The sequence below is a fragment of the Dipodomys merriami genome, unplaced genomic scaffold, assembly GCF_024711535.1.
Source record: "Dipodomys merriami isolate MVZ:Mamm:240054 unplaced genomic scaffold, mDipMer1.0.p SCAF_34, whole genome shotgun sequence".
Taxonomy (NCBI): domain Eukaryota; kingdom Metazoa; phylum Chordata; class Mammalia; order Rodentia; family Heteromyidae; genus Dipodomys; species Dipodomys merriami.
In genome coordinates, this window is record NW_027204937.1 from 8,629,809 (window position 1) to 8,656,596 (window position 26,788).

General features: G+C 37.8%; 1 protein-coding gene across 7 annotated transcripts in view; it reads right to left on the reverse strand.

The window, feature by feature from the left end:
* Positions 1-26,788, reverse strand: part of Osbpl9 (oxysterol binding protein like 9) — a 127,110-nt gene that overhangs the window by 77,662 nt on the left and 22,660 nt on the right. For all 7 annotated transcript variants that reach the window (XM_069987247.1, XM_069987245.1, XM_069987249.1 and 4 more), the window contains exons 2-3: positions 17,272-17,322; positions 6,338-6,416 (exon numbers count right to left, since the gene is read on the reverse strand). In XM_069987247.1, the coding sequence (XP_069843348.1) occupies positions 6,338-6,416; positions 17,272-17,322 (130 nt within the window). The remainder of the gene's footprint in view (positions 1-6,337; positions 6,417-17,271; positions 17,323-26,788) is intronic.

Here is a 26,788-nt window from a genome sequence, read left to right on the forward strand (position 1 = left end):
TGCTCAAGGCTAGCACTCTACCACTGGAGCCACAGCACCATTTTGGCTTTTTCTGTTTATGTGGTACTGAGGAATGGAACCCAGGGCTTCATGCTTGCTAGGCAAGCACTCTACTAAGTCACATTCTCAGCCTACTTTTCATAATTATACAGGATTTCCTCTACCAAGAAAGAATAAATATGAGAAGATATGTTGGTTTATTTCCTTCAAGAACCAGAAATGAGTCCTCAGCTGACATACGAGAATTATGCAATCAAATATAATTACATAGGATACTTGTCAATGTCTGACTACCTGCTCATTAAATCCATACAGGGAATAATTCCAGGCCTTTCTCTCACCTTTAAGATTTTATTTACAATAATATAATTAGGGCTGGGAAGGTGGCTCAGTGGTAGAGTGCTTGCCTGGCATGCATGAGGCCCTGGGTTTGAATCCTCAGCACCACATAAGTAGAAAAAGCCAGAAGTGGCACTGTGGCTCAAGTGGTAGAGCCCAGAGTTCAGGCCCCATGACGGGGGAAAAAAAATTCTCTCTTTACAATAACATAATCATTTATAATTTCTTACTGCTCTAGTTCTGTTACTTTGTTATGCTACATCTGTATTGGCCCTGTTTACATCAGAAGTGGACAAAATAATAGCAAATTCTCTCTCTTTTAAATACATTTATCTTTGTGTGTGTGTGTGTGTGTGTGTGTGTGTGTGTGTGTGTGTGTGTGTGTGAGCACTATCATTGACCTTTTTTATTTTATTATTATTTTTTTCTCAAGGCTAGTGCTCTACCACTTGAGCCACAGTTCCATTTCTGGCTTTTTGATGGTTGATTAGAGATAAGTGTCTCACAGATTTTTCCTCCTCAGTCTGGTGAACCACGATCCTAGGATCTTAGCCTCCCGAGTAGCTAGGCTTACAGACCTAGGCTACCAGCATCCAACTTATGTATCTTATTTGCCTAGTTTTTGTTTCCTTCCTGAATTTATTAAATGGCATTAAATTGTCATTAACTCAAGATAAGTGATTGTTCTCCTTTCTGAACAAACTTTACCTTTGATAACCAGTAGAAAGTACTTTGGAGGGCTTCTGAATATTTGGTGACAGATTTATTCCTATCATACCTCATATTAGATTCACTGTCCTCTTCCAACCAGTGTCCAGTTCCCCTATGTAGTTGGGCCTGGCTTCAGTGGCAAGCCTCCACTTGGAATATCCACTGAGCTCAGGAAAAACCTTGACAACCAACACCACCTGATAGCAAAAACACACTTATACTCTGAGAGTACAAGTACACCATTCCATTTAGAAGGAGAAAAAATAGCAATGGAGCTAGAGTTGTATTGACATGATAAAAGATAAGTCAATGTGGCTAAGGAAACAAAAGAGAAAAGGCATAAATAATAAGTTCTGTATAATGAAAATAGCATAGGTTTGATTCTGCCACTTACTAAGTAAATGAATAAAAACTGACCATTTTCTTACCTATAAAATGGGAATAAAAATACTGACCTTATAAACATGTGGGATACTTATAAAAGACTACAGTGTCCAGGCCATTAAGTTAATCTTTAGTGTCTGCTTCCTCTCTAACACACTTCCTTCTTTTTCTGACCAGAGACTCGCTTTTACAATATAACACACCTTCTCCAGAAAAAATTTCCAGTCATCTCATAGAAAAAAAAATCCCATTATACCCATGCCCACTTGACTTAAATTGCTCAAGGCAAGAGCTCAGCTTCTACATAATCCTGATTATTCCTATTAGACTATCACCCAAAGCAGATCATTTCATTAAAGCAAAGATACAGCTTTCTCACCATTAATTTTGAACTTGACTTCCTTCCTCCAAAGGTATATGTCAAGCTGTCTTAGGGCCATCCAAATTTAGTCTTTATAGCTTTTTTTTTTTTTTTTTCCAGAGCTGAGGATCGAATCCAGGGCCTTGCACTCGCCAGGCAGGTGCCCTTCCGCTGAACTAAACCCTCAGCCCGCCAGCCAAATTTAATATTAAGAAATACAATAATGAAATACAACTTCAAATCATATGCTTTACTGATGTTATATTGATGAAGGTATTATGATCATGAGAGTAAATGCTGCTACACAAAGAACTAATGAAAAGGCTGCACAAAAACCAAAAACCAAACCAAAACAAAGACAACATTTGGCAAAGGTGAGTACTGATTAGCAAGCTTACCAGTTAGATGATTAACTAAAAGAAATACAAGGGTCAGTATAATACAGGAAATTATCAGAACTTCAAGTTGGGGATATCTAACCTGAAGTGTAAGTACTACCTGTGTGCAACCATGATGGATGAATCTTTAAAACATAACTGAGCTAAAATAAAGCCACACAAAAGAAAGTATATACTGTATTAAGTCCATTTGTGTGAGATTCTCCAAATGAACAGTTATATCTATAGTTTAAAAAAAAAAACAGGTCAGTGAGGTGGGCAGTTGGTGCAATAAGTAGCAATCCCAGCTACTCACTATCCCAGGTGGATAGGCTCATGGTGCAAGTCTGGTCCAGGCAAAAGAGCAAGATCTTCTCTGGAAAAAACAAAAACTAATAGTAAAGGACTGGGAGCATGACTCAAGTGGTAGAATACTTGCCTAGCAGATGTGAGGCCCAGTACCAAAGCCCAGTCCTATGGGAAAAACAAATGAACAAACATGAAAGTAGATCAATGGTAGCCTGGAGCTAGGGGCTGGTGTTAGTATTTTGCTCACCTTTGGTCCTCAGCTCCACCCAGACCTCCTGGGATCTCTCCCATTCCTGGAGTTCCCGCCATACAGCTGGCCTCTCCCTCTCTCCACCCAGACCCACCTGACCTCCCATCTACCTCACTTCCAATCCCTCAGACCCTCCTGCTACCTGGATGGGGACGCAGGCCCTCCTCTTGGGGGAAATATGGCTCCTCTAATAAACTTTATAATAATCTTTCTCCTGTGCCTGCCTGCCTCTGTGTGGTCCCCTGGGATGGATGTGTGGGATCCTTCATTGGCTCCTTCAGTTGGGAATGGGAGCTGACTAAAAAGAGACATAAGGAAATCTGTTAGGAATAATAGAAATGTTCTAGATTTTGACTGTGGTAGCAGTTATGTGTAAACTTGTCAAAACTCACTGAACTAGAGAGGCACACCTGTAATCCTAGCTACTGAGAAGGGTGAGATCTGAACATCATGGTTTGAAGCCAGCCTGGGCAGAAAAATCTGAGACTCTCTTCCAAATAACTAGCAAAAACATGAAAATGGAGAGGCATGGCTATGGTGGCAGAGTGCCAACCTTGGGCAAAAAAGCTAAGTAAGAGCAAGAAGCCCTGAGTTCAAGCCCAGTCCCAACACACACGCACACACACACACACACACACCACACCACCACCACCACCACCACCACCACCACCATAACAACCCTCAATTTGAATTCTATCTACTTCCCTAACCATATTGCTACTATATAGGAACCACTACTATCTCTCTTCTGGTTTACAATAGCCTCCTAAAAAGTCTCTTTTGTTTTTCCTTACTCCTTGCATTTTATTCTTTTTTTTCTTTTGGTCGGTCCAAGACCAGGACTCAAATTTGGTACCTAATGCTTTCATTCATTGGCTAGCATTCTACCAACTGAGCCATTCCTCCAACCCCAGCATTTTATTCTCAATGCAATGACCAGAGTGACTCTGTTAAAATGCAAATGCTATCATGCCATTTCTATCATGCTCAAAACTCAGTTTGACCTTTTTGTCTCAATGGAATTCAACGCCCCATGACTGGGTTTTCTCTTGGATCTCATCTCACTATTCTTCTCTATGGTTATGCATCCTTCCCACCAGGGCTGGCATCCTTGTTATTCTTCAAATATGGCAAGGACACTTTTTTGTACTTATAGTCTCTGTCTAGAATGACATACCTACCTCCCCTTAACCCCTCAACACAGCCACAGTCTGTGCCCTCACGTTCTTCAGCACTAATCTCAACGAGTTTTACTCTAGCTATCCTAGCTGAAAATGTCAACCCTCTCCCCACACACAAAGACACAAAATTATATTTTATTTTCACCCTTTACAGCTTTTTTTTCTCCCCAGGTCTTATCACTCTTATTTACTTATGTAATATATTTTATTTACTGCCTTTTTCCTCTACCAAAATGGATGGATGAACCAAGAAGGAAAGGCATTTTATCTATTCTATAGACCACTGTATTTCAGAATAATGTCTAAAATAGATGTTAAATGAATAAATGAATGAATGTGTTTAAACAAACGAGCTTTCTTTTAATAGTTGCCAGTAAAACTTGTTTTATACATGTATCATTTACTTTCAAGAATTTTGGTACATTACATAAAAACTAGGTTACATATAACTCAGGGATAGAGCACTCGCCCCCTTCAAAAGATAGATTGATAGATACTTCAGCACATTTAAACATGTTAATTAATATATTCAAACCCAAATTGCTTTTAATCATCTTGAATTTAAGATTTATCAGACATTGAGAACTTTTTTAAATCAAATTTGCAGATTTTTCTTGAGTAAGGATCTATAAATATGAAGTTACTCATAATTGCCAAAAAATAAGAAATAAACATAGTCGTATCAAGTCCTTTGTAAAAGCTAGATCTTGTGATACCTAAGACCTCATAACTACTGAGCAGAAAATAACCAATCTGACAGTCTCAGAACTAAGAATTCATTTAAAAAATATATATAACTCTTACTTAGCCTTATCATTTATATGATTCATTAGAGAAATGTCTTGTTTCATAAGTAAGTCATATAACTATGGGAATGCCAAAGGAGAGATCAGTTTAACATAGTAATTTAAAAATAAATGAGAAGGCATAGGTGCCTTTGCTCTATAGATGTCTCTTCTTCGAACAAGAAAACAACACAAATTCTGCGAGTCCAGAGGTGACTGCAGAGGAGAGAATTATGTACTGCAGCCCTCACCTGCAACCAGCAGCTCTTACTTGAAATGCCTTAAAATATTCAAGTAAAGAGTCCCAGTGTGGGGAAATTATCTTCCTTGGTTTATAAGCAGCATTATACAGTTAACTTAAAAATAAGGACTCTAGGTTTTTATAACATAACACAATTAAAATATTTAAGGAAGTTATAGTGGAAAAATTCAAGAAAACATCATTAATCAGTTCTAAATAAACATTATCAAACATAGTGAACATTTTAAAGATAAGCAGAAGAAAGTATTAAAATGTAACCAGTGAGTACACTGGTTTGTCTATATTGTATATAAGCTGTACCTTCTTCATTTCTATGTGTCTATTTTGAAAATAAGACAGTGAAGAAAAATATCTGCAATATACTGTCCTAGCATAGAAGAATAACAATAGCTGCCTGAATACCCTCATATAGTCATTGTATAGCGTATCTGGGCTTCGTAAGAAAACACTTTTAAGTTCTATATTTATTTAATATGTATTCATCTCATTATACCTAGCATCTATAGCAATGTATTATTACTTGCAATCAGAGAAAGTGTTCTGGACTATAATAATAATAATGTCTCCAAATATTCTCATTTCTAAGTTTCTTTAACTGTTTTAAATATAAAATAGAGGTTTTTCTGGATATGCAAAATAACAATATCACTAGTATCAAAACTACCAGGCAATCCTAAGAGACAAGCACCTTAGTACAAGATCATTAAAATTGGCTTTTACTTGCTGATTTAGAGCTTTCACAGCAAGATGAAATGAAAATCATCATATAGCACCTTACCCTTTCTACCGGTGAACCATAGCATGAAATGCCGGAACATAGCAGTGGCAGATGGCATTGGTGTTATTAACTACAGAAAGGATAATAGAGAAATGATAGCTGGCAGACAAGACACAAAAATGAAGATGAAATGAATGCAAACTTGTACTTCCTGAAGCACAACAAAACCTTTCAGGCAAAGATTTCCACTAGCTTCAATTTAATTTACATCTTGAGTTTTACACAAACACTGCAACCTTCACAGTCTTTAGCCTCTTCATGCAGAAACAAACTACACTCCTCGATAAAGAAGATGAGCAACCTTCTGTAAACACAAGCCAGCAGCAGCAGCAGCCCATTACTCTCTTTTCACTGATTTTTATCCTTTCAAATTTAATCTCCAATTGCAGCCAGATCCACAGTCGCTTCAAATAAATGTGTATCCACTGCCGATACAAATCCCTGCCTAACCTTCAGTACCACTTCATCCAGAATGCTCTTGTACACTCGTTCATGCAGGATCAGTAGCAAAAACACTCAAGTCATTCAGCAGATAACCCAAAAGAGAAGGAAAGAAGCAGTTGGGACTATGAAGAGAAAGAATCTCTTCTTTCAGCTCACCCTGGAAATGGAAGGTTTTCTGATCAACAGTTATTGTGAAGGTGCTGTCGTCCTCATCGTCTATACCAATCACAGCTCCCTGTGAAACAAAGAGCAAAATCCCAATAAGGCAAACAATGACATCAGCAATATTCACTGCTGCTACAGCCCTGGAATACTCAATACACCGAGGACACTGGAGGCAGGCTAGACAGAACAGAGAAATCTGAGAATTCTAGTTTGGCTTAAGGAGGAAGAACTAAAGGAGAACGGCTGGCAGGATACTCGAGGATCCGGCAAGGAGACTTTCTATACTCTGCATGAGGGTCATAGATGTTGGGGGGAGGGGACAAATACAGAAGCTGAACCTGAGCTTTAAATTGCTTTCTAAAATGGGAATCAGAAACCTGTATCTCTCCAGGTTGTTATGAGGTTCAAACAAAGCAGGTGTCCTTCATCTGGCTGTTTATGTATTATGCTTATTAGTGCAGAAATGCCAGATGACATTCACTTCAAAACACTTTCCAGTCCTTTTTTCCAGATGCTCCCATAACCACTTGTACAGTGCTCTACAGTTGGCAGATTTCATACTATACTGTTACTTGCTTATTTGTCTGCTTCCTCCTACTGAATTGCCATTAGGTCTTGGAAACAATTTATTTTGACACATGGCACTTGGATATAAACAGTACATGTTTTCTAAAGAAAAACATGAACAATTCCAAAATGAAGGGAGAGAAAGGAAACTAGATTTATACGTTGTCTAGTGACAGTGTATAGCCCAGCTTTTAAATCTAATTTTTTTTATATTCAGCCCTATGTAAAATCATGTTCTGTTAGGATAATAGGAATTAAAGAGAAAGAAAATGATGCATCTACTGGTCAATGGTCTTAAAATACTACGTGTCTTACATAGTCTACAGAAAAAAAACTAAAGAACTTGGGGCAGGTCAAATGTCCCAGGGTAAGAGAAGCAATATGGTACAGATTAGTCTCAGAGAGCTCATTTTCAGAGAATTTGAAAATATGTGTTGAGAAAACTCAAGAGAAAAATATCTAATCACAGGAAAAAGGAACAAAGAAAAGGCTAAATATCAAGGACTACTCTTATCCCATGAATGTTGGGTAATGGTCAAATAGTTATTCATTTCTTCCCAGAGACTGTACCTACTCTTCAGTTTCTGATTGGGTAAGACATTTTTCCCAACTTTTAAATTGGAAAAGTGTCTCCAGGGAGTAAGTATAATGACTTAACCAAAGCTACATTAAGTGGCAGAGCTAGGACTGAGTCACCACTGGCATAAACCTACTTATTCCATGACAGTAAATATAAATGTACTTCAGTGGGAAGCATGTATGGGAGCAGTGCATTCTGGTTAATTGATAAACCTTCAAAGTTATGATGTAGCTACCACTTACTGAGTATAAAAAAAATACAGACGCTAGTCATTATAGACTACTTTATATGATTCCATTTATATAAAATATCCACAATAGGTAAATTGATTAAAAGTAGCTTAAATAGTTCCCAAGGGCTGGGGAGGTGATTGGGGTGAAATGGAGATGAATGCTTAGTAGAGCTGGGTTTCTGGTTTGAGTTGTTATTATTGTTGTTTAAGAAAGGTCTTGCTATGTTGCCCAGATTGGCTTGGGCAATTTAAGCACTCCTACTTAGCCTCCCAAGTAGCTGGGATTAGAGGAACATACCACCACATCAGTTATTACTGGATTTTTTCATGGATTGATGAAAATATTCTGAAATGGACTATTGTTGATGGTGGAACAGCCCTGTGAATATACAAAAATGGACACTTCATATGAGTGAAGTATGTGGTAAGTAATTGAAGCTGAGATATAATCCAAAAAACTCATTTTCTAATTGCTAATAGTATATTGAAATGTAGTTGGCTATCCATAGTGACTTTGTATAAAATATTCTTGCTTAAATCACTTCTTAAATCTAATTGTGCATTTGTAGATTTTTTTGGACTTTCCATACACATACATGTAAGGCAGAGCTGGGAACATTGCTCAAGTGGTACCCAGTTAGGACTAGCCTAGCAAGTGTGAAACTATGAGTTTAGGTGAAAAAAGAAAACCTCGAGTTTAGAAGTAAAAAATATGATAGACTTCTTGGCATGTGGTTTAACATGTGGTTCCTTCATTATCATTCTATTTTCAATAATTTCCATTATAATTTCTACTTTCACCAATTAGCATGGGAGGAGGTAAGTGTCTACTATTTTGTTATGAGATTTCTAATTTATTACACAATTGTCATTCCACATGCTATCTATGTGATAATGGGTCTGCTGTATATTCTCTATTTTTGTTTGTATGCTAGTACTAGGGCTTGAACTCATAGTCTTGTGATCTCATTTGGCTTTTCCACTCAAGCCTAGTATTCTACCACTCAAGCCATACTTCCTCTTCTGGCTTTTGGGTAGTTAATTGGACATAAGAATTTCACAGATCTTCCTGCCTGGGATGGTTTTGAACAGTGATCCTGAGTAGCTAGGATTACAAGGCATAAGCCACCAATGCCTAGCTGTATATTCCAATTTTCTATAACAACTTTAATGTCTGACATTAATACTTTTTCAGCTTTCCTAAGGAAAGGATTTACCTGAAAAACATTATTCATCACTTTATCATTTAACTTAATTTATAATTGTGAATTATAAATATTCAGCACTAGTAACATTTATATACAAATCATATAAATTAATGTATATGTTTTGGTTAAGGAAGCAAGATACTTGCAATGTCAAATTCATAGAAAACAAAAGAGCTGCTAAAATGGTCAAAATTGATAGAGTAATTTTTCATTGAACAGACAACTGATAACAGGTCTTATATAATGCAATCTTAAGTGGGAGAAAAATGACATTTTTAAGATTATTTATCAATATAAAATAATGCCTTCCTGTATCTATTCTAGTATGTCATTTATTGTTAGCTGCATACTAATGCCAGGGACATGAAAAAATGTCATAGAGTCAATAAAATATGGCATCTGCGTGAGCCAGTGCTGAAGCTATTAATAATCTATGTTATTGTGCTGATCTCTTTTATGACAAACTAAAAGGGGTTTAGTCAACTCTTACCTAGCACAGTAGTTAAATATAGAGTGCAGATTAAGTCCCTAATCCAAAAATGTCAGATTTCAAATACCCCAAATCCAGAAATTTTTGATTGTCAACAGGGTGCCACATATGAAAATTCCATATGTGACCTCAGGTGTAGTCACATTAATGAAATTATAAAAGAATTACTTTCAGCCTACTTGTGTAAAATATAAATAAAACGTAAGTGACATTCACAGGTGACGGTTCCATCCAAAAGGTATTTCATTAATTAAATAAAAATATCACAAAACCCCAAAAATTTGAAAACTCTTTCTTATAAGGGATGGTCTACTTGTACTCAATTTCTCTGTGCTGGATAACAGAGTTACTTTAAATTATATATGGATTAATAGTTTTCAAAGACTCATATTTAATATTAAAACTTTGTTGAGTATAATTCATGTTACTTTGATAATTCCTAGGCCCATTTAGAATTCATCAGAATTTGAGATTCGTCTGTATAAAATAATTATTATTTGTACTACCATTCATTAAGAGTATTGCATTTGAGTATATTTAAAATATATTAATGAGTTGAATATTCACAGTCTCATGAGTAGATGGCATGATGTCAATCCCAGAGATTAAGAGAGAGAGACAGAGACAGAGACAGAGACAGAGAGAGAGATCAGAGCAAATGGATAAATTGACTCAATCTATAGGGCTGGATAAAGGGTAGGATTTAGATCTTAATTTCTTTTCACAGATGCCATCAAGGCAAGAGCACCACCTTGTGGTGCTTTACAATCAACACAGTCAAACTCTCACTTTTCTGCTTTCCTCCATTCATTTTACACTACAACTTGCAACAACTTGGTGTTTAGAATGGGAGCCTGATATACTAAAGGACTAAATACAGTTTTGGAATGAGGCAAACCCAAGTTTAATCCCAGATTAACCATCACTGTGTGATATTGGTAAGTTACTAAAAATCAACAGTCTCTTTATTTGTACAATGAAATATGATTTACAATTGCATGTGAAAATCCTCTAGCACAGTGTCTATATAAGCTTCTATGATTCCTTTCCCTATTTTACATTTTAGGCATCCTGAAACCAAGTGTTTTGCTTTGTTTTTTATCATGTATCACTGTCTCCTATAGTTTAACTCTGGAGGTCTTTTGCATGCAAGCCATAGTAAGGGCAGCTGGTCAAACATTTATTCATCATTTCTATAAATAATTAAATAAAATAAATTAAAAATAAGCTATTGTGAATATCTCTTTACTATATGTTACTCTAGATGGAAAAAAGGCAAAAATAATATGTAAAAGTATACAAACTAATATATATTATTAATAATATATAAACAGGTAATATATGTATAAAATATAATAGTGTTATTATATAGTATCACACAATAATATGTAATTCCATTTAACAGTACTACTGTGGCTACAAGAGACAAATGTTAAAAAAAATTGAAGGAAGAGGGAGTACCAAACTTTTGGGAAGGAAGTGAATCAGAAAGGCTAACAGAAAAGAGTTAACATGGGGCTGGGAAGGTGGCTCAGTGGTAGAGTGCTTGCTTTGCATGCATGAGGCCCTGGGTTCGATTCCTCAGCACCACATAAGCAGAAAAAGCCGGAAGTGGCCCTGTGGCTCAAGTGGTAGAGTGCTAGCCTTGAGCTGAATTGCTCAGGGACAGTGCCCAGGCCCAGAGTTCAGGCCCCATGACTGACCAAAAAAAGAAAAGAAAAGAGCTAACATTTGAAAAGTCTCTTCGAAAATGAGTGCCCCAGACAAAAGGTACAGAAAACTCATGGCAACAAAAATATGTCAGAAGCAATGAGCAACACTGTAGAGGTAATTTCTTTTTTTTTTTTTTTTTTTATGAGCAACACTGTAAAGGAACAAAAAGTCAAGTGTGAGTAGAACACAGGATGGGATGCATGGAGAAGAGGCAGTGTCATCAGTATAGTCGGTAACAGTTGTTAAAGTTTATTTGAGAGCTAGATGACAGATTCATGACGTATCATCTCCGTAATCATGGTGTCAGTCATCATTATCATCCAAAGCAGTTATCATGCACTATATGCCAGATGCCATATAATGATAGCGATGTACTTCAAGAATAGGTGAGGCCCTTAGTTCAATCCCCAGAACCACAAAAACAAAAATAAATTTATAAGTTTAACAACCCTTGCAAGGTATAAAATGCTACTCTACACAGTATCACTGTCAGTAATGGATGGCGTTCGGTAGGAGTCCATTTGTTCCTTATGTTGGCACATATAGAATTTCCTTTCTAGGACTATATAATCTTCTATTGTGTATATATATATATATATACATATATGCATATATCACAATTTGATTATCTGTGAATAAACATTTCAATTGCTTCCACCTTTGATTATTGTAACTAATGCTGCTATGAATATGGGCACACAAATATTTGCTAGAGTACCTGCTTCTAGTACTTTTGGATATATCTAGATAAATACTTCCCAATTCATTATTTTACATATTAGTTAAGTAAAAGGAAATAACCAGGCAATTTTCCTGCCTATTTGAACTATACTACTGGGGGCTGGGAAGGTGGCTCAGTGGTAGAGCGCTTGCCTTGCATGCCTGAGGCCCTGGATTCAATTCCTCAGCACCACATAAGCAAAAAGAAAAAAGCCGGAAGTGGCGCTGTGGCTCAAGTGGTAGAGCGCTAGCCTTGAGCTGAAGAGCTGAGGGGCAGTGCCCAGGCCCAGAGTTCAGGCCCCACGACCAGACCCCCCCCCCCAAAAAAAGAACTATACTACTGGGTAACCAATAATAGGTGAAAGAAGGTTCTACTTACAAAATTATCTCATGTGAAATTAAACTTTAGGGTCCTAGTGGTAGAGTGCTTGCCTAGCAAGTACAATGACCTGGGTTCAATTCCTCAGCACCACATAAACAGAAAAAGCTGGAAGTAGTTCTGGGGCTTAAGTGGTAGAGTGCTAGCCTTGAGAAAAAACAAGCTCAGGGATGGTGCTCAGGCCCTGAATTCAAGCCCCAGGACTGGAAAAAAATAAACAAATGAATAAAATAAACATTAGAAGGGCTGGATGCAGTGGCTCATGCCTATAATCCTAGCCACTCAGGAGGCAGCGATCTGAGGACTGTGGTTCAAAGCCAGCCCAGGCAGGAAAGTTCACAAGACCCTTCAATTAATCACTAAAAAGCCAGAAGTGGAGCTGTGGCTCAAGTGGTAGGGCCATTATTACCAATAGATACATCATTCAAACAAAATATTTTTTAAAACATAGAATTAAATGACATTATAGCCCAAATACTACCAAGTATTTCCCCAGGAACTCCACATTCTTCTCAGCAGCCAGCTGAATTTTCTCCAAACTCAATCACATCCAAAGACATATACAAGTATGAGAAAAAATTAAAATACCCCCTGTATTCTATCTGTAAATAAACTAAAACTCAACAACATTGGGCTGGGAAGGTGGCTCAGTGGTAGAGTGCTTGCCTTGCATGCATGAGGCCCTGGGTTCGATTCCTCAGCACCACATAAGCAAAAAGAAAAAAGCCAGAAGTGGCGCTGTGGCTCAAGTGGTAGAGCGCTAGCCTTGAGCTGAAGAGCTGAAGGGCAGCAGCCAGGCCCAGAGTTCAGGCCCCACAACTGGACCACAAAAAAAAAAAAAAAAAAGATACTACAGAAAATATTCAAGTACATGGAGACTAAATGGCACATGTTGAACAACAGAAATAAAAGAAGAAATAGAGCTGGGAATGTGGCTTAGGGGTAGAGTGCTTGCCTAGCATGCATGAAACCCTGGGTTTGATTCCTCAGTATAACTTAAGCAGAAAAGGCTGGAAGTGGTGCTGTGGCTCAAGTGGTAGCGTGCTAGTCTTGAGTCAAAAGAAACTCAGGGACAGTGTTTATGCCACAGGACTGGCAAAAAAAGAAGAAAGAAGAAGAAGGAAGAGGAGGAGGAGGAAGGAAGGAAGAGGATGGAAGAAATAATAAAAAGTGCCTGGAAACCAATTAAAATGAAAGCACATCCTAACAGAATCTCTGAGACACAGCAAAAATAGAAAAAAGTTGAAAGTACATAGCTATGAAGGCCAACATTAAAAAAAAGAAAAAAAGAAAGCACTCAAAATTTTTTTATGATGCAATTGAAACTTATGAATAAACAGCAGAAAACCAACCCCAAAGCTGGTAGAGAGAAATAGTAAAAATTAGAGCAGAAATTAATGAAATGATAGATGAAATCTATACAAAGAAACAATAAAACAAAAATTTCCTCTTTCAAAAAATTAACAAGATAAATAAACCTCTAGCTAATATGACAAAAAAGGAGAGAAAAAAACTCAAAACAAACTTGGAGATGAAGAAAGAAAACATTGCAAATATAAAATTCAAAAGATAACATGGAAATACGCTAGATGAAATGGAAAATTTCTAGATGCATATGCTGTCAAAGTTGAACCAAGAATATATAAACCACTGTGTATATATACCACATTTTCTTGATCCATTCATCTACTGAGGGGCATATGGGTTGGTTCCATATCTTAGCTATAGTAAATAATGCTGCAATAAACATAGTTGTGCTGGTAGCTTTAGTGTGGTCTTTTTTGTAACCATTTGGGTAAATGCCCAAAAGTGGGATTGCTGGGTCATAGGGGAGGGAGGCTTGGTGGGGGGGCAGGGGGAGGATGGGAAGGGGAAACAAAGGAGGAGGCTACAATGCTTGATAAGAAATGTACTCATTATCTTGCCCATGTAATTGTAATCCCTCTGTACAGTATTTTCACAATAAAAAAATAAAAATTAAAAAAATATATATAAACCACTTAGTTAGAGTCATAATGGGCAATAAACATTAAAAGAGTTTCCCTGCTAGATACTGGTGGCTCATGCCTATAATCCTAGCAGGTCAGGAGGCTGAGATCTGAGGATCAAGATACAAAGCCAGCCTGGGAAAGAAAATCTAAGGCAGAGGGAAGAAAGAAAAAAAGGGTGAATAACACATTGCAAGAGCAGAAAGGAAACTCAACAAAAGTTGCTGATCAATAGAACAGACTCTCAGTGGATAGGGACTGATGGAGGTAGTTATGCTGGTGAAGAGGATAAATCAAACTGAGTATTGTTGAAATAGATTATGAAAACTATGAAATGGGGACAAGGAAACGTGTTGGAAATGCTATTCTGTGGAGGGAAGAAGGTGTGGAATGTAATAGGAGAGTAACATTGATAATAATACACTATAAACGTATGGAGATGCAACAATGAAATAAATGTATGAAGATGCAACAATGAAATCCTCCCCTATATAACTAATTTATAAAAAAGAGAGCTGGATACTGACGGCTCATGCCTGGAATCCTAGCTACTCAGGACACTGAAATCTGAGGATCACAGTTTTAAAGCCAGCCTGGACAGAAAAGTTTGTGAGACTCTTGTCCCAGAAGTGACACCTTGGCTCAAAGTGTCAAACTGCTAGAGCACTAGGCTTGAACAAAAAAACTCAGAGACAGCACCCAAGGCCCCAAGTTTAAGCCCCTGACAAACAATAGAAGAGAGAGAGAGAGAGCGCGCACAATATCTGCATACTCATGTTCATTGCAGCACTGTTCACAATAGCCAAACTATGGAATTTGCTAAGGTGGCCAACAACTGATGAACTGATAAAGAAAAGATAGGTGTATGTGTGTGTGGGGGGGGGGGGGGGTGTATAGTAGAGTATTATTTAGCCATGAAAAAATTGAAATTATGTGATTTTCAGAAATATGAATGGAACTAGAGATCATCATGTTGACCAAGATAAGCCAACCTCAAAAAGCTAAATGCTAAATGTGTACAGTCATTTGCAGAATATAGACTTTAAAGGTATATATTATATGCATTTTTATGGCACTGGGGACACAAAAGGGAAGGGAAAAGGGAAAGATAATGATGATGAATAATATCAAAATACATTGCATCTATGAATGAAGATGACATAAGAAATATCACTAATAACAAACAATAGGGATTGGAAGATGAGGAAAGAAAGAGCAATGAGGGAGTTATTCTGACTAAAATATAATATATGCATATGTAAAATACCACAATAAACCTTCTTGGTATAATTAATATACTCTAGACAAAATGATGATAGGACAGTAAAATAAGCTGTTCAGGGCAGGTATCAGCAAGAGGGAGAAGGGTGAGGCATAAATGAGGGCGAACAAATGAGGGTCAAAGCATTTTATATGCCTGTATGAAAATAGAACAATAAAACCAGCTGAACTTGTTTTAAGAAGAGGGAGAGGGGCAGAAGATAAAGTGACAAAGGATGACTTTAGTCAGGGTACAATGTATGTATTATGTATGTATGTATGGAAATAACACAATAAAAACAACTAATAGATGCTGTTTTTTAAATTTTTTTTAAAGCCTAACTAAAACAAAAAAGGGTTGGGGCCATGGCTTGAGTAGCACAACGTATCAAGTATAAGGCCCTGAGTTATGCATTAGCAATAAGACCATGGCTTAAATCAAGATAAATTTGGCTGAAGTGTTGTCTCAACACACACCAGCCAAAGTATCATTACTATGCCTTCCTCAAGCCAAAAAGGCCGTTAATACCAATCTCAGAGGTGACTAAGATTGATAGCAAGTACTTAGAAAAGCAATTAGGCCAATCAGACAAGAAGAACCAAAGGAAAATTTTAGCTCAATTTAAAAAAAATTTTATGTTATCACATACACACCAGATATGTGTATATGTGTGTGTGTGTGTGTGTGTGTATACATGTATGCATATGTGTATATGTATATATATACATATATAGCCTATCTCATTTCCAGCCTATAATTCTATCACTCTCTTATATCAGTGCCAGAATTTTGCCATTATAATGTAACTTCATGGAATCATTTAACAATTTTTTCAAGAATTGATAATAAAGGCAACAATGTCTACCAAACATTCACATCTACAACTTAGGTTGTGCCTAGGTTCAATTCCTAGCACTAGAAACAAATAAACTAATTAAGGATGCAAAAAGTCAGAAATAGAGTTAAGGGGCTACTAGGCACTCCCCTGAAGTGTATCTAACACTGAATTAAGTTGTGTCCATAGTGCAAAAACATACCAGAAGGGCTCAGTGGGTAGTGGCTGGCTACAATGTGCAAGGCCCTGGGTTAGAGTCTCAGTACTGTAAAAAAGACCCACTGGATTTCAAATCCTTAGTACCAAAATATAATGTAAAATATCATATTAATAACTGTGTATTAGCTGGAGCATGGTGGCTTATACCTAAAATCCTAGCTACTCAGAAGACTTGGACTAGTAGGATCATGGTTTGAAGCCAGTCCAAGCAGAAAAGTCCATGAAACTCCATCTCTGAAATCACCAGCCAATAGGGCTGGAGGTGTGGTTCACCAAGCAAGCCAAGTAAGGAAGCCCAAGCCCCTAAGTTCAAACCCTAAGACCACCAAGAAAAAAAAATTGTATTTTATTATATGTTGAAATAAACGTGGCTACCACAAAATTTTAAATTTTACATATGGCTAGAATTATATTCCTACTTCATAGTGCTGCTGTATTTTTAATATTGAACACAAAAGGCAAAGCAATAGGGGAAAGTTTTTCTGAGTCCTTTTCTTCCATTGCTGTATCACCAATACTACAAGTAATTTGTCCATTATCTGTAAAGATGAGGTTTGAAAATATTAGTAAGTCTTGGATACAACATTAAGTCCTGGTTTTCATACTTTCCTCTCTGAAATATTATGTGCCCTAACATTTAAAAGTAAGAAAGCTAAGTAAAATTTAGACTTCCACAACTTTATCAAAGCACATTTTTGGGTCAAAATTTATTTTCATAAAAATGAATACTTACTCTGAGTCTAACACATCCTCTGCGAGAGCCTCTCATCATTTTGTCCTTGGACTAAAAGAAAAACAAAGCAATCAGTAAGTAAAAGGTTAACAGACTGATAAATTGTTGTTTGAATATCTGGGGATTAAAAACAAAACAATATTATAGTATTATCTATTCCCTTTCCCATAAGAAATCACTCAATATAGAGATTTTAAAAGAAAATGATTTAGGAAGTGGGGCTGTGCTCAAGTGGTAGAGCACTGGCCTTAAGCAACAGAAACTCAGAGACAGTGCCCAGAAACAAAACAAAACAAAACAAAAAAAGAAAATGGTTTTATCTATACATAGCCTAACCTAATCACAGAACTTTAATACCTTTAATGTGAGAGGGTACATTCTAATTGCTATTCTTTTTTCACATTCCTTAAATTTAGTCCAGTGTTCTGATCTTTTAGTCCAGCATCACTTAGAAGGCTAAGATAAGAATGATCTGGAGGTTTAAGAATTGCTCCCAGAGGATGCTGACAACCGCAGAAAGGATCACACTTTCAGAAACAATGCTCTAGCTTCACTTCTTTGCAAGTACCTAACTAGATGACATTTTTTGCTACTGTGACTTAACCAGTACTCTTCAGCTTGGAATATCCTTAACCCACATTTTCTGCTTTACTGTCATTCAAAAGCATTAGTTCTATTTAATTTGGATTCCTATGCCTAGGCCCTCAATCCTATTCATTTGTTTCCTTGTTGTGGTACTCACCACCCTAGACATATTTATTAGGATTAAAAAAATCATCTATCTTATCTTATGCTTCAGTATTTTGTCTAGTATACATTAGGTGTTCAAAAAACATTTACCAATGAAATGGTGCTTACCCTTTATGTCTCCCTTACCAAACCAAGTAAAGGCTAGCAATACATAGCAAACATTGTGCTGATATTTAGTAAATATTCCTAAAATCAAATCAGTCATGCATAATAAAGTAAGTTTAATAAACATTTACTACTTAATAAATAGCATTTTTCTGTATTCTACCTATATGAGAAACAAACTAATAGTATATGATGTTTCATAAACAATTGTTTCATTCTAAACTACTGATGCCCCAAACCCCTAAGCCACAGGAATTCACGTTCAGAAGTCATTATGTTTGTTTGGTTTGGGGGGGAGGGGTTGTTTTTTGTTTTAGTCTGTCCTGGGGCTTGAACTCTGGGCTTGGGCACTGTCCCTGCGTTCTTCAGCTCAAGGTGAGTGCTCTACCACTTGAGCCACAGTACCACTTCCGGTTTTCTAGTGGTTTATTGGAGATAAGAGTCTCATGGACTTTCCTGCCCTGGCTAGCTTTGAACCTCGATCCTCAGATCTCAGCCTCCTGAGTAGCTAGGATTACAGGCATGAGCCACCAGCGCCAGGCTAGGTTTTGGGTTTTTGAAGTACAGTTTCACTGCATAAGCCCAAGCTGGCCTAGAATTTGTGATTCTCTTGCCTCAGTTTCCCAAGTGCTGGGATTACAGATGTATGCCACCTCACATGGCTCAGAAGTCATTATGGAAGTACTAAAGAAAGTTTTGTTTTATTCTACTTACAGATACAGAAAAAAAGACATTTTATATAAAAATTCTAATTACTAAACAGGACCAAAAAGTTCTTTATTAACAACGCAGTTAAATTTTTAAAAAAACACACACTTAAGTCCTTAAGAATTTAACTGCCCTTTTACTCTACCCTATATTTATCTTCCCTCCAACTATACCATATATTAAATCTTCCCTCCAAAAGGGTAAAGACAATATAAAAATAATTAGATTAGGGGTTGGGAAGGTGGCTTGGTGGTAGAGAGCTTGCCTTGAATGCCTGAGGCTCTGGGTTTGATTCCTCAGCACCACATAAGCAAAAAGAAAAAAGCCGGAAGTGGCGTTGTGGCTCAAGTGGTAGAACGCTAGCCTTGAGCTGAAGAGCTGAGGGACAGCACCCAGGCCCAGAGTTCAGGCCTCATGACTGGACCCAAAATAATAATAATAATAATAATAATAATAATAATAATAATAATAATAATAATAATAATTAGATTAGAAAATGTGTGATAAAGTAAGAATGAAGAGCAAGCTCTTACCCAAACAAGGTAAGAGCCAATATTTCCGTCCTGATCTTTTCCAACTATATATAACACATTTTAAAGAAATATAGTACAGGGCTGGGAAGGTAGCTCAGCGGTAGAGCGCTTGCCTTGCATGCATGAGGCCCTGGGTTCAATTCCTCAGCACCACATAAACAGAAAAAGCCGGAAGTGGCGCTGTGGCTCCAGTGGTAGAGCACTAGCCTTGAGCTGAAGAGCTGAGGGACAGCACCCAGGCCCAGAGTTCAGGCCTCATGGCCGGCAAAAAAGAAAAGAAAAGAAAAGAAATATAGGGCCAAAAAAAAAAAGAAAAAAAGAAAAAAGAAAAGAAATATAGGGCCAGAAAGGTGCTACTAGCAGTACTACTGTAGGATTATGAATTAGAAAACTATGGTAGAGATAACTTAAGTAATTAAAGTAAATGTAGGGCTGGGAAGGTGGCTCAGTGGTAGAATGCTTGCCTTGTATAGATAAGGCCTTGGGTTCGATTCCTCAGCACCACATAAACAGAAAAAGCCAGAACTAGTGCTTGGTCAAGTGGTAGAGTGCTAACCTTGAGCTGAAGAACTGAGGGACAGTGCCCAGACCCAGAGTTCAGGCCCACGACCAACATAAATAAATAAATAAATAAATAAATAAATAAATAAATAAATAAATAAATAAATAAATAAATAAATAAATAAATAAATGTAACTAGGAAATAGGCAAATAAATTCAGAATGTGGGACATTCTTCAAAATAACTGGCTTAGACTCTTATGAATTGTCAATGAAAAGAAAGAAAACAAAATACTAGCATATAAAAATGATGACAGAACAAAAAAAGTGCTAATGTGTGTAAGGTCCACTCTTGTATGGCTAGCAGACTCCACCCTCCTCGCAGCAAAGTCTCCACCCAGTACCTGTGTTACCTAGGCAACTGGGACACCTGGAAGAGGTCACATCTGCATCAGCTGCGGTCACATCTGAATTTGATGTGGCCACACCTTTCTCTGCACATACCCTAGATAAGGCCTAACCCAGGCCCAGACGCTCTCTTTCTGCTCTTTTCTAGCTCTTTCTCAACTCTTTCCTTCTCTTCTCTTTTCCAGCTCTCTTCTCTTTCCTAGCTTGCTCTTTGCCACCTCTTTCCCAGATGCTCTCTTTTCTAGGTCTTTTCTCTCTTTTCTAGCTTTTTTCTCTCTCTTTCCCAGCTCTCTCTCTTTCCCAGATCTCCCAACTCTCTTTCCCAGGCCTTTCCCCACCATGTGGAGGACCAAGATGGCCTGGTGCCAGCCGGAACGATGAATAAACCTACTCCTTACCTGAATACCACCTGCGTGGTGATGTTCTTACTTGGCTATCTCTTTTTAAAAACCTAACAATATGAATAAAAGTATAAACGGTTGGAGACTGCAGAAAACTGCCTGCCATAAAAAGCAACACTGAAGTAACCAAGGGTTTCAAGTTTCAATCTTGGACTGAGGAGGAGGATTAGTTTAGTGGAAGGTAGGGGAAAAGGTCATTCTAAGCCAAGGGAACACTCAGAAAAGGCATAGACTAGGCAAATACTTTTTCTTTTTCTTTTGTTTTTGTGCCAGTCCTGGACTTGAACTCAGGGCCTTGGTAATGTCCCTGAACTTTTGTTCCAGGCTCTACCACTTGAGCCACAGCGCCACTTCTGCCTTCTTCATGGTTAATTGGAGCTAAGAATCTCACTGACTTATCTGCGCTGGCTAGCTTCAAACACAAAGTCTCCGATCTCAGCCACCTCAGTAGATAGGATTACAGGCATGAGCCACTGGTGCCTGGTAGCAAAGACTTTTTTATTTTCCTATTCATAGAAGTAGACTTAAAGACCAGCGTACAGAGGACACAGGAATAGAGAGATAAAGCTGAAAGATTGCAGGAGGTTAAAGAAAAAAGAAAGGAAGAAAGAAAGAAAGAGAGGAAAGAAAGAAAGAAAGAAAGAAAGAGAGGAAAGAAAGAAAGAAAGGAAAGAAGGAAAGAAAGAAAGGAAGGAAGAAAGGAAGGGAGGGAGGGAGGGAAACCATTACAGGGACCAAATCCTAAAAGGTCTGAAAAATTACATATAAATGGAGTATTTTAGGCATATTGAGTTTTTTCAATAATTAAAAATGTGCCAGAAAGCAAAACATTCTTTAAGGTCTGTGTTAGAAAAATAGCAGCATTAAACATGGGGATGTGAGGAAAGCAGAATGTCAATAGCTAGTAACAATTGCAGCAGCAGATTCTCTCACTTAGGCCCTCTATGTGACACACATACAAGAAAGTTGGGACCAATTCAAGTCCTAGAAGATATATAATTGTAAATGTTTTTCTCCAATCTATGAGTTGCATTTTCACATGTGTGTGTGGTGGGGGTGGTACTGGAGTTTGAATTTAGGCATGGAAGCTTTACCACTTAAGTTATATCCCCAGCATGCTTTATATTTTTCAGATAGAAACTGTTTGCTCAGCTGGCCTCAGACTTTAATCCTCTTGCCTATCTTCTCCTCTATATCTGGGATTACAGGCATGCACAAGTCAGCTTGTTTGTAGAGTAACTTTTTTATTTTTTTGGCCTGTCTTTGATCTGCTATCTTCCCCAACGTCTGACTTCTGAGTAGCTGGAATTATAGCCACATACCATTTCCCTCAGCCTCTTTTCTTTCTTTTTTTTCCTTCTTTCTTCTCCTTTTTTCTTTTTCTTTCTTTCTTTTTTTTTTTTTTTTTTGGTTCCAGTGCTGGGGCTTAACTCAGTGCATGGGCACTGTTCCTTAGTTTTTTTCACTCAAGGCTCACACTCTACCAACTTGAGCCACAGCTGTATTTCTTGATTTTTGGTGGTTAATTGGAGAGCAGAGTTTCATAGACTTTCCTGCCCAAGATAACTTTGAACTGAGATTTTCAGATCTTAGCTTCCTGAGTAGCTAGGACCATAAGTTCACTCCTATAGTGTCAACGCCCAGCTTAAATTTTTATTTTATTTGGTAGAGATAGGGTCTTGCCTTTTGGGGGGAGAGTGGGAGCCTGGGCTGCCATCATTATTATACTCCCAATCTCAGCCTCCCAAGTAGCTACCATTACAAGCAATTACCAAATGCCCAACTAAAGAATTAGGGTTTTGTTTTGGTGCTAGAGTGCAAACCCAGGGCCTTTCATGTGAAAGGTAAGTGCCAGTTAAATGCTCTGCTGGTGTACTATACCCCCAGCCCACTAGGTTTTTATTATGAAGCATACCTTCCATTCCAGCAAGCTACCAAATGTTATCTTGCAAACATGCTGTGTTAAGAAAATAACGTCAGTGATTGAATTCTAGATGATTCTTGTACAAATATGACAATATGAAAAGGCTCACTTGACCCATCCTAAGATAATATCAACCAGACCAGTATGACCAAGACTGAGTAACTACACAGGCTTTTTTTACCCCTTCCCTGAATAATCTGCAAGTTTAAGATAGTATCCAGAAAGCAGATGTGGGGCCACTGAACTCTTCTTCTATTCCTTCTGGTAAGGGTATCTTTTACCACTACTCATCTCTTTAATTGGCAATGTTAGGACAGGTATCTGAGCCTAGTCTGTTGAGACTCTCAGAATTGGAACTTTTGCCCTAAACTCCAGAAACAGTCTTAGCCTGCTTTTTGTTGCTATAACAAAATGCCTGAGATTTGGTAATTCATAATGAACAGAACTTTATTTTCTCACAGCTCCAGAGGGTAATTAAGACCAACATCAAGGAACTGACATGTAGTAAGGACCTTCTTACTGAGCAGAAGTTGGAAGGACTTCTTGCATAGTGGAAGGGCAAAGAAGGAAGAGAGCAAATCCACTCTTAAAATCCATTTTTTTAAAATTTATTTTTGGGTCCAGTCATGGGGCCTGAACTCTGGGCCTGGGCACTGTCCCTCAGCTCTTGAGCTCAAGGCTAGCGCTCTACCACTTGAGCCACAGCGCCACTTCCGGCTTTTTTCTTTTTGCTTATGTGGTGCTGAGGAATCAAACCTAGGGCCTCAGGCATGCAAGGCAAGTGCTCCACCACTGAACCACCTTCCCAGCCCCTTAAAATCCATTTTTAGAAGGTCATTTATCTTCCCACTTCCCAACATAGTTTCACTGGGATTGGTTGAAGGGAGTGGTGTGCGTGTATGTTAGTACTGGAGATTAAACTCACACTCTGCCTTCTTTTTTTTTTTCACTCAGGGCTGGCAATCTACCACTTGACCCAGGCCTCCATTTCTGGAATTAAGTGTCTAATTCATGAATTCTGAGTATCATGTTCAAACTATAGTAGTGATTATTAGATGGTTATTGTTGGGGGAAGGAACCCTACCTAAGTGGCTTAGGAAAATTGAAAAGTTGAGATCTGCAATGATAACCAAATCAGAGGATCCAGCCAAGTGAAGACTCTTGAAAGGATTAGGGTATCCAGACTGAGGGAACTGCAGGAAATAGACTTACTCTCCCATTCTCATCAAGCTTATTTTAAATTTTCTCTACTCTCCCACTACACATGTTCCCTAAGCACATCTCTATTTGGTTTTCTCTTAGGCATTTCAAACTCAACATGTCTAAAGTAATTCGTGAACCTATTTCTCTACTATTCAATGTTCCCTCATTTCTGTTCCTTAACCCATTTATTTAACCCAGCCCATAATCCTAGCTATTCAGGAGGCTGAAATCTGAGGATTGCTGTTGGAAGCCAGACTCTAATCTCTTCAATTACCCAACAGAAAATGAGAAGTGGTGCTGGAATCAGCGTGGAAGAGTGCTAGGCTTGAGTGAAAGAACTCAGGGACAGTGCCCAGGCCCTGAGTTCAAGTCCCAAGACCTAAATAAATAAATAAATAAATAAATAAAAATCATTTAACCCCATCTATATTATCACCACCTAATCCAGACCTGCACAATCTATTACCTATACTATAGTACCACCTTTGAATTCTCTGCATTTCCTCCTACTTTGCTCCAATCTTTTGTCTCCTGTAGCCAGAAGAGTCATTTCAAAAATCTAATCAAGCCCTTTCCTTGATTAAAAAAACTAAACAAGCACTAAATACTTTAATGATTCTATGCTGCTCTTACAATCCAAATTTTTTTCTAGTTTTACTTATTTTTATTTTAGTGCCCAAATGTATTTTCTGTTGGTTCATGGAATGTTGTCAACAGAAGTGTATAACTATATTATTGGCCTGAACAAAATATTTATTTATGCCAGTACTTTCTGTCTCATACACTTGGAACTTGAAGGTCACATAGTGAGTAAAGCACAACCATTGGAGTGCCCAGAAGTCAGGACTGGGTCCAAATTTCTTAATTTTCAGTCTACAGAGACTTTAACTGATCTAGCAAAGGTTCCCACAATCCCCTGTGCCCCATCTTTTTTTCTTTTTTTTTTGTCAGTCATGGGGCTTGAACTTAGGGCCTGGGTGCTACCCCTGAGCTCTTTTTGCTTAAGGCTAGCACTCTACCACCTTGAGCCATAGCACCACTTCGAGTTTTCTGGTGGTTAACTGGAGATAAGAGTCTCTTGGACATTCCTGCCTAAGCTGGCTTTGAACCACAATCCTAAAATCTTAGCCTCCTAAGTAGCTAGGATTATAAATGTGAGCCACCAGCACCCAGCTCCCTGTACCCAATCTTAACTCATTTCTCAATTGCCTAAACCAACCAATTGCTTCCTAGCCTGAGAACTTTTAAGTGGCTTGTTCTTATTGCCTGGAGCATTTTTACACAACCATGCTCATTCCTTCAACTAGCTAATTCCTACTCATTTTTCAGAAAGGAAGCTCTACCTGAATCCCTGGACTATAATACTGCAGTCCTCTCCTAAGGACATATTCTCTTATACAGCCTTTTTCCTTTGGAATAGTGAGGAGAAATAAAATTTCATTGGATTTTTCTGTGTTCCTATAAAGGCCATAGAATCTTAGCAACATGCTAGCCATGATAAAATTTTCCCTTTTTGTTTCCAATCTGAAATGAAAAAGGAAAATTTTTCTATTTTCTATATATTGCAGTAGGTTCCTAGGCTAAACCACTAAGATGCCAGAAAAAGGGAATACAGCTTCTCTTCAGTATTTTCATCTGTAAAGAGATAATGTCCTAGAATTTAGTTTGTACACACGGACACCCATAATGTTATCTTGGTTCCTAAAGAGATTTTATTTACATACTCAAATGTTGGGGGGGGGGTAAGATTTAGCCTTTACTATCATTGCTAAATGATCCTTACAGGAGAGAAGGGAGATAGTGGTCTCCTTCCTCCTCATCAGCAGAGAAATGTCATTTTTCCTCCTCCATTCCTCACCTACATAGTGTCTGGCTTCTCCAGTAGGACAACTGTTCTGCTCTCATAGAATCATTCTAGGGGTCAGGTATAGGACAAAGGCAAGCTAAGATATTATTATGAAATCTCTCTGATTCTGAATACCTTTTATGTGCATTGGGGATAAAATTAATATAGGTAGCTATTAAAAACTTGCCAAGTACTTAAACTATAATTAATTTTGAAATTGCTTATTTAATATTCTTCCTCCCTGGCAGAATATAAATTATAAGAGAATGATCTAGTACATAATACTCTCTCAAAAAAATTATTCTAGCTGGATGCTAACACTTGTAATCCTAACTACTTGGGAGGCTGAGATCTGAAGGTTGTGGTTTGAGACTAGCCAGGACAGACAAATCCCAGATACTCTTACCTCCAATTAATCACCAAAAAGCATGAAGTAGAACTGTGGCTCAAGTGGTAAAATGCTAGCCTTCAACCAAAAAACTCAGGGACAGCCCCCTGGGGCTGAATTCAAACCCCAGGACCTGAACAAACACACATACATACACATACATACACGCACACACACACACTCTCTCTCTCTCTCTCTCTCTCTCTCTCTCTCTCTCTCTCTAATGGATGAATTAATGCTAGAAAGAACTCAAATAAAGGCAAATAACCATTTAAAATTTCAAAAACTACAGCCTATAATGTTATATACTATGTCTCAACAGCCAGTAATGAAGCTTCTATAATCATTTCTATCATAATGGTGCTGCCTTTTTTTAGCTGTTCAAGGACAATTCAAATCTCATAGCTTCTGGTCTATTACTACTAAATCAGCTAAGCCTGCCTCAAAGGAAAAGAACTTTTGTTCTTTAAGCTACTATCTTCATACCTTATCTCTTAAGTCAGTAAAGCCCCCTTACCTCAGAGGAAGCATTTAAGGAATGCAGATTCCAACTATGCTAACCAATAATGCATGAGTAGCTCTAGGCAGCAAACAATTTAGGATACATAGGTTCTCTTTAGTGCACAGCCAACGTAAAAATGCATTCTATAGATGTAAATATTTAGCTTGGCTGCTACCCCGAGTGACTGAAGGACAAAGACTAACCTAAAAGTATTTTTACCTCATAACATTGGAGATACTATCAGCACAT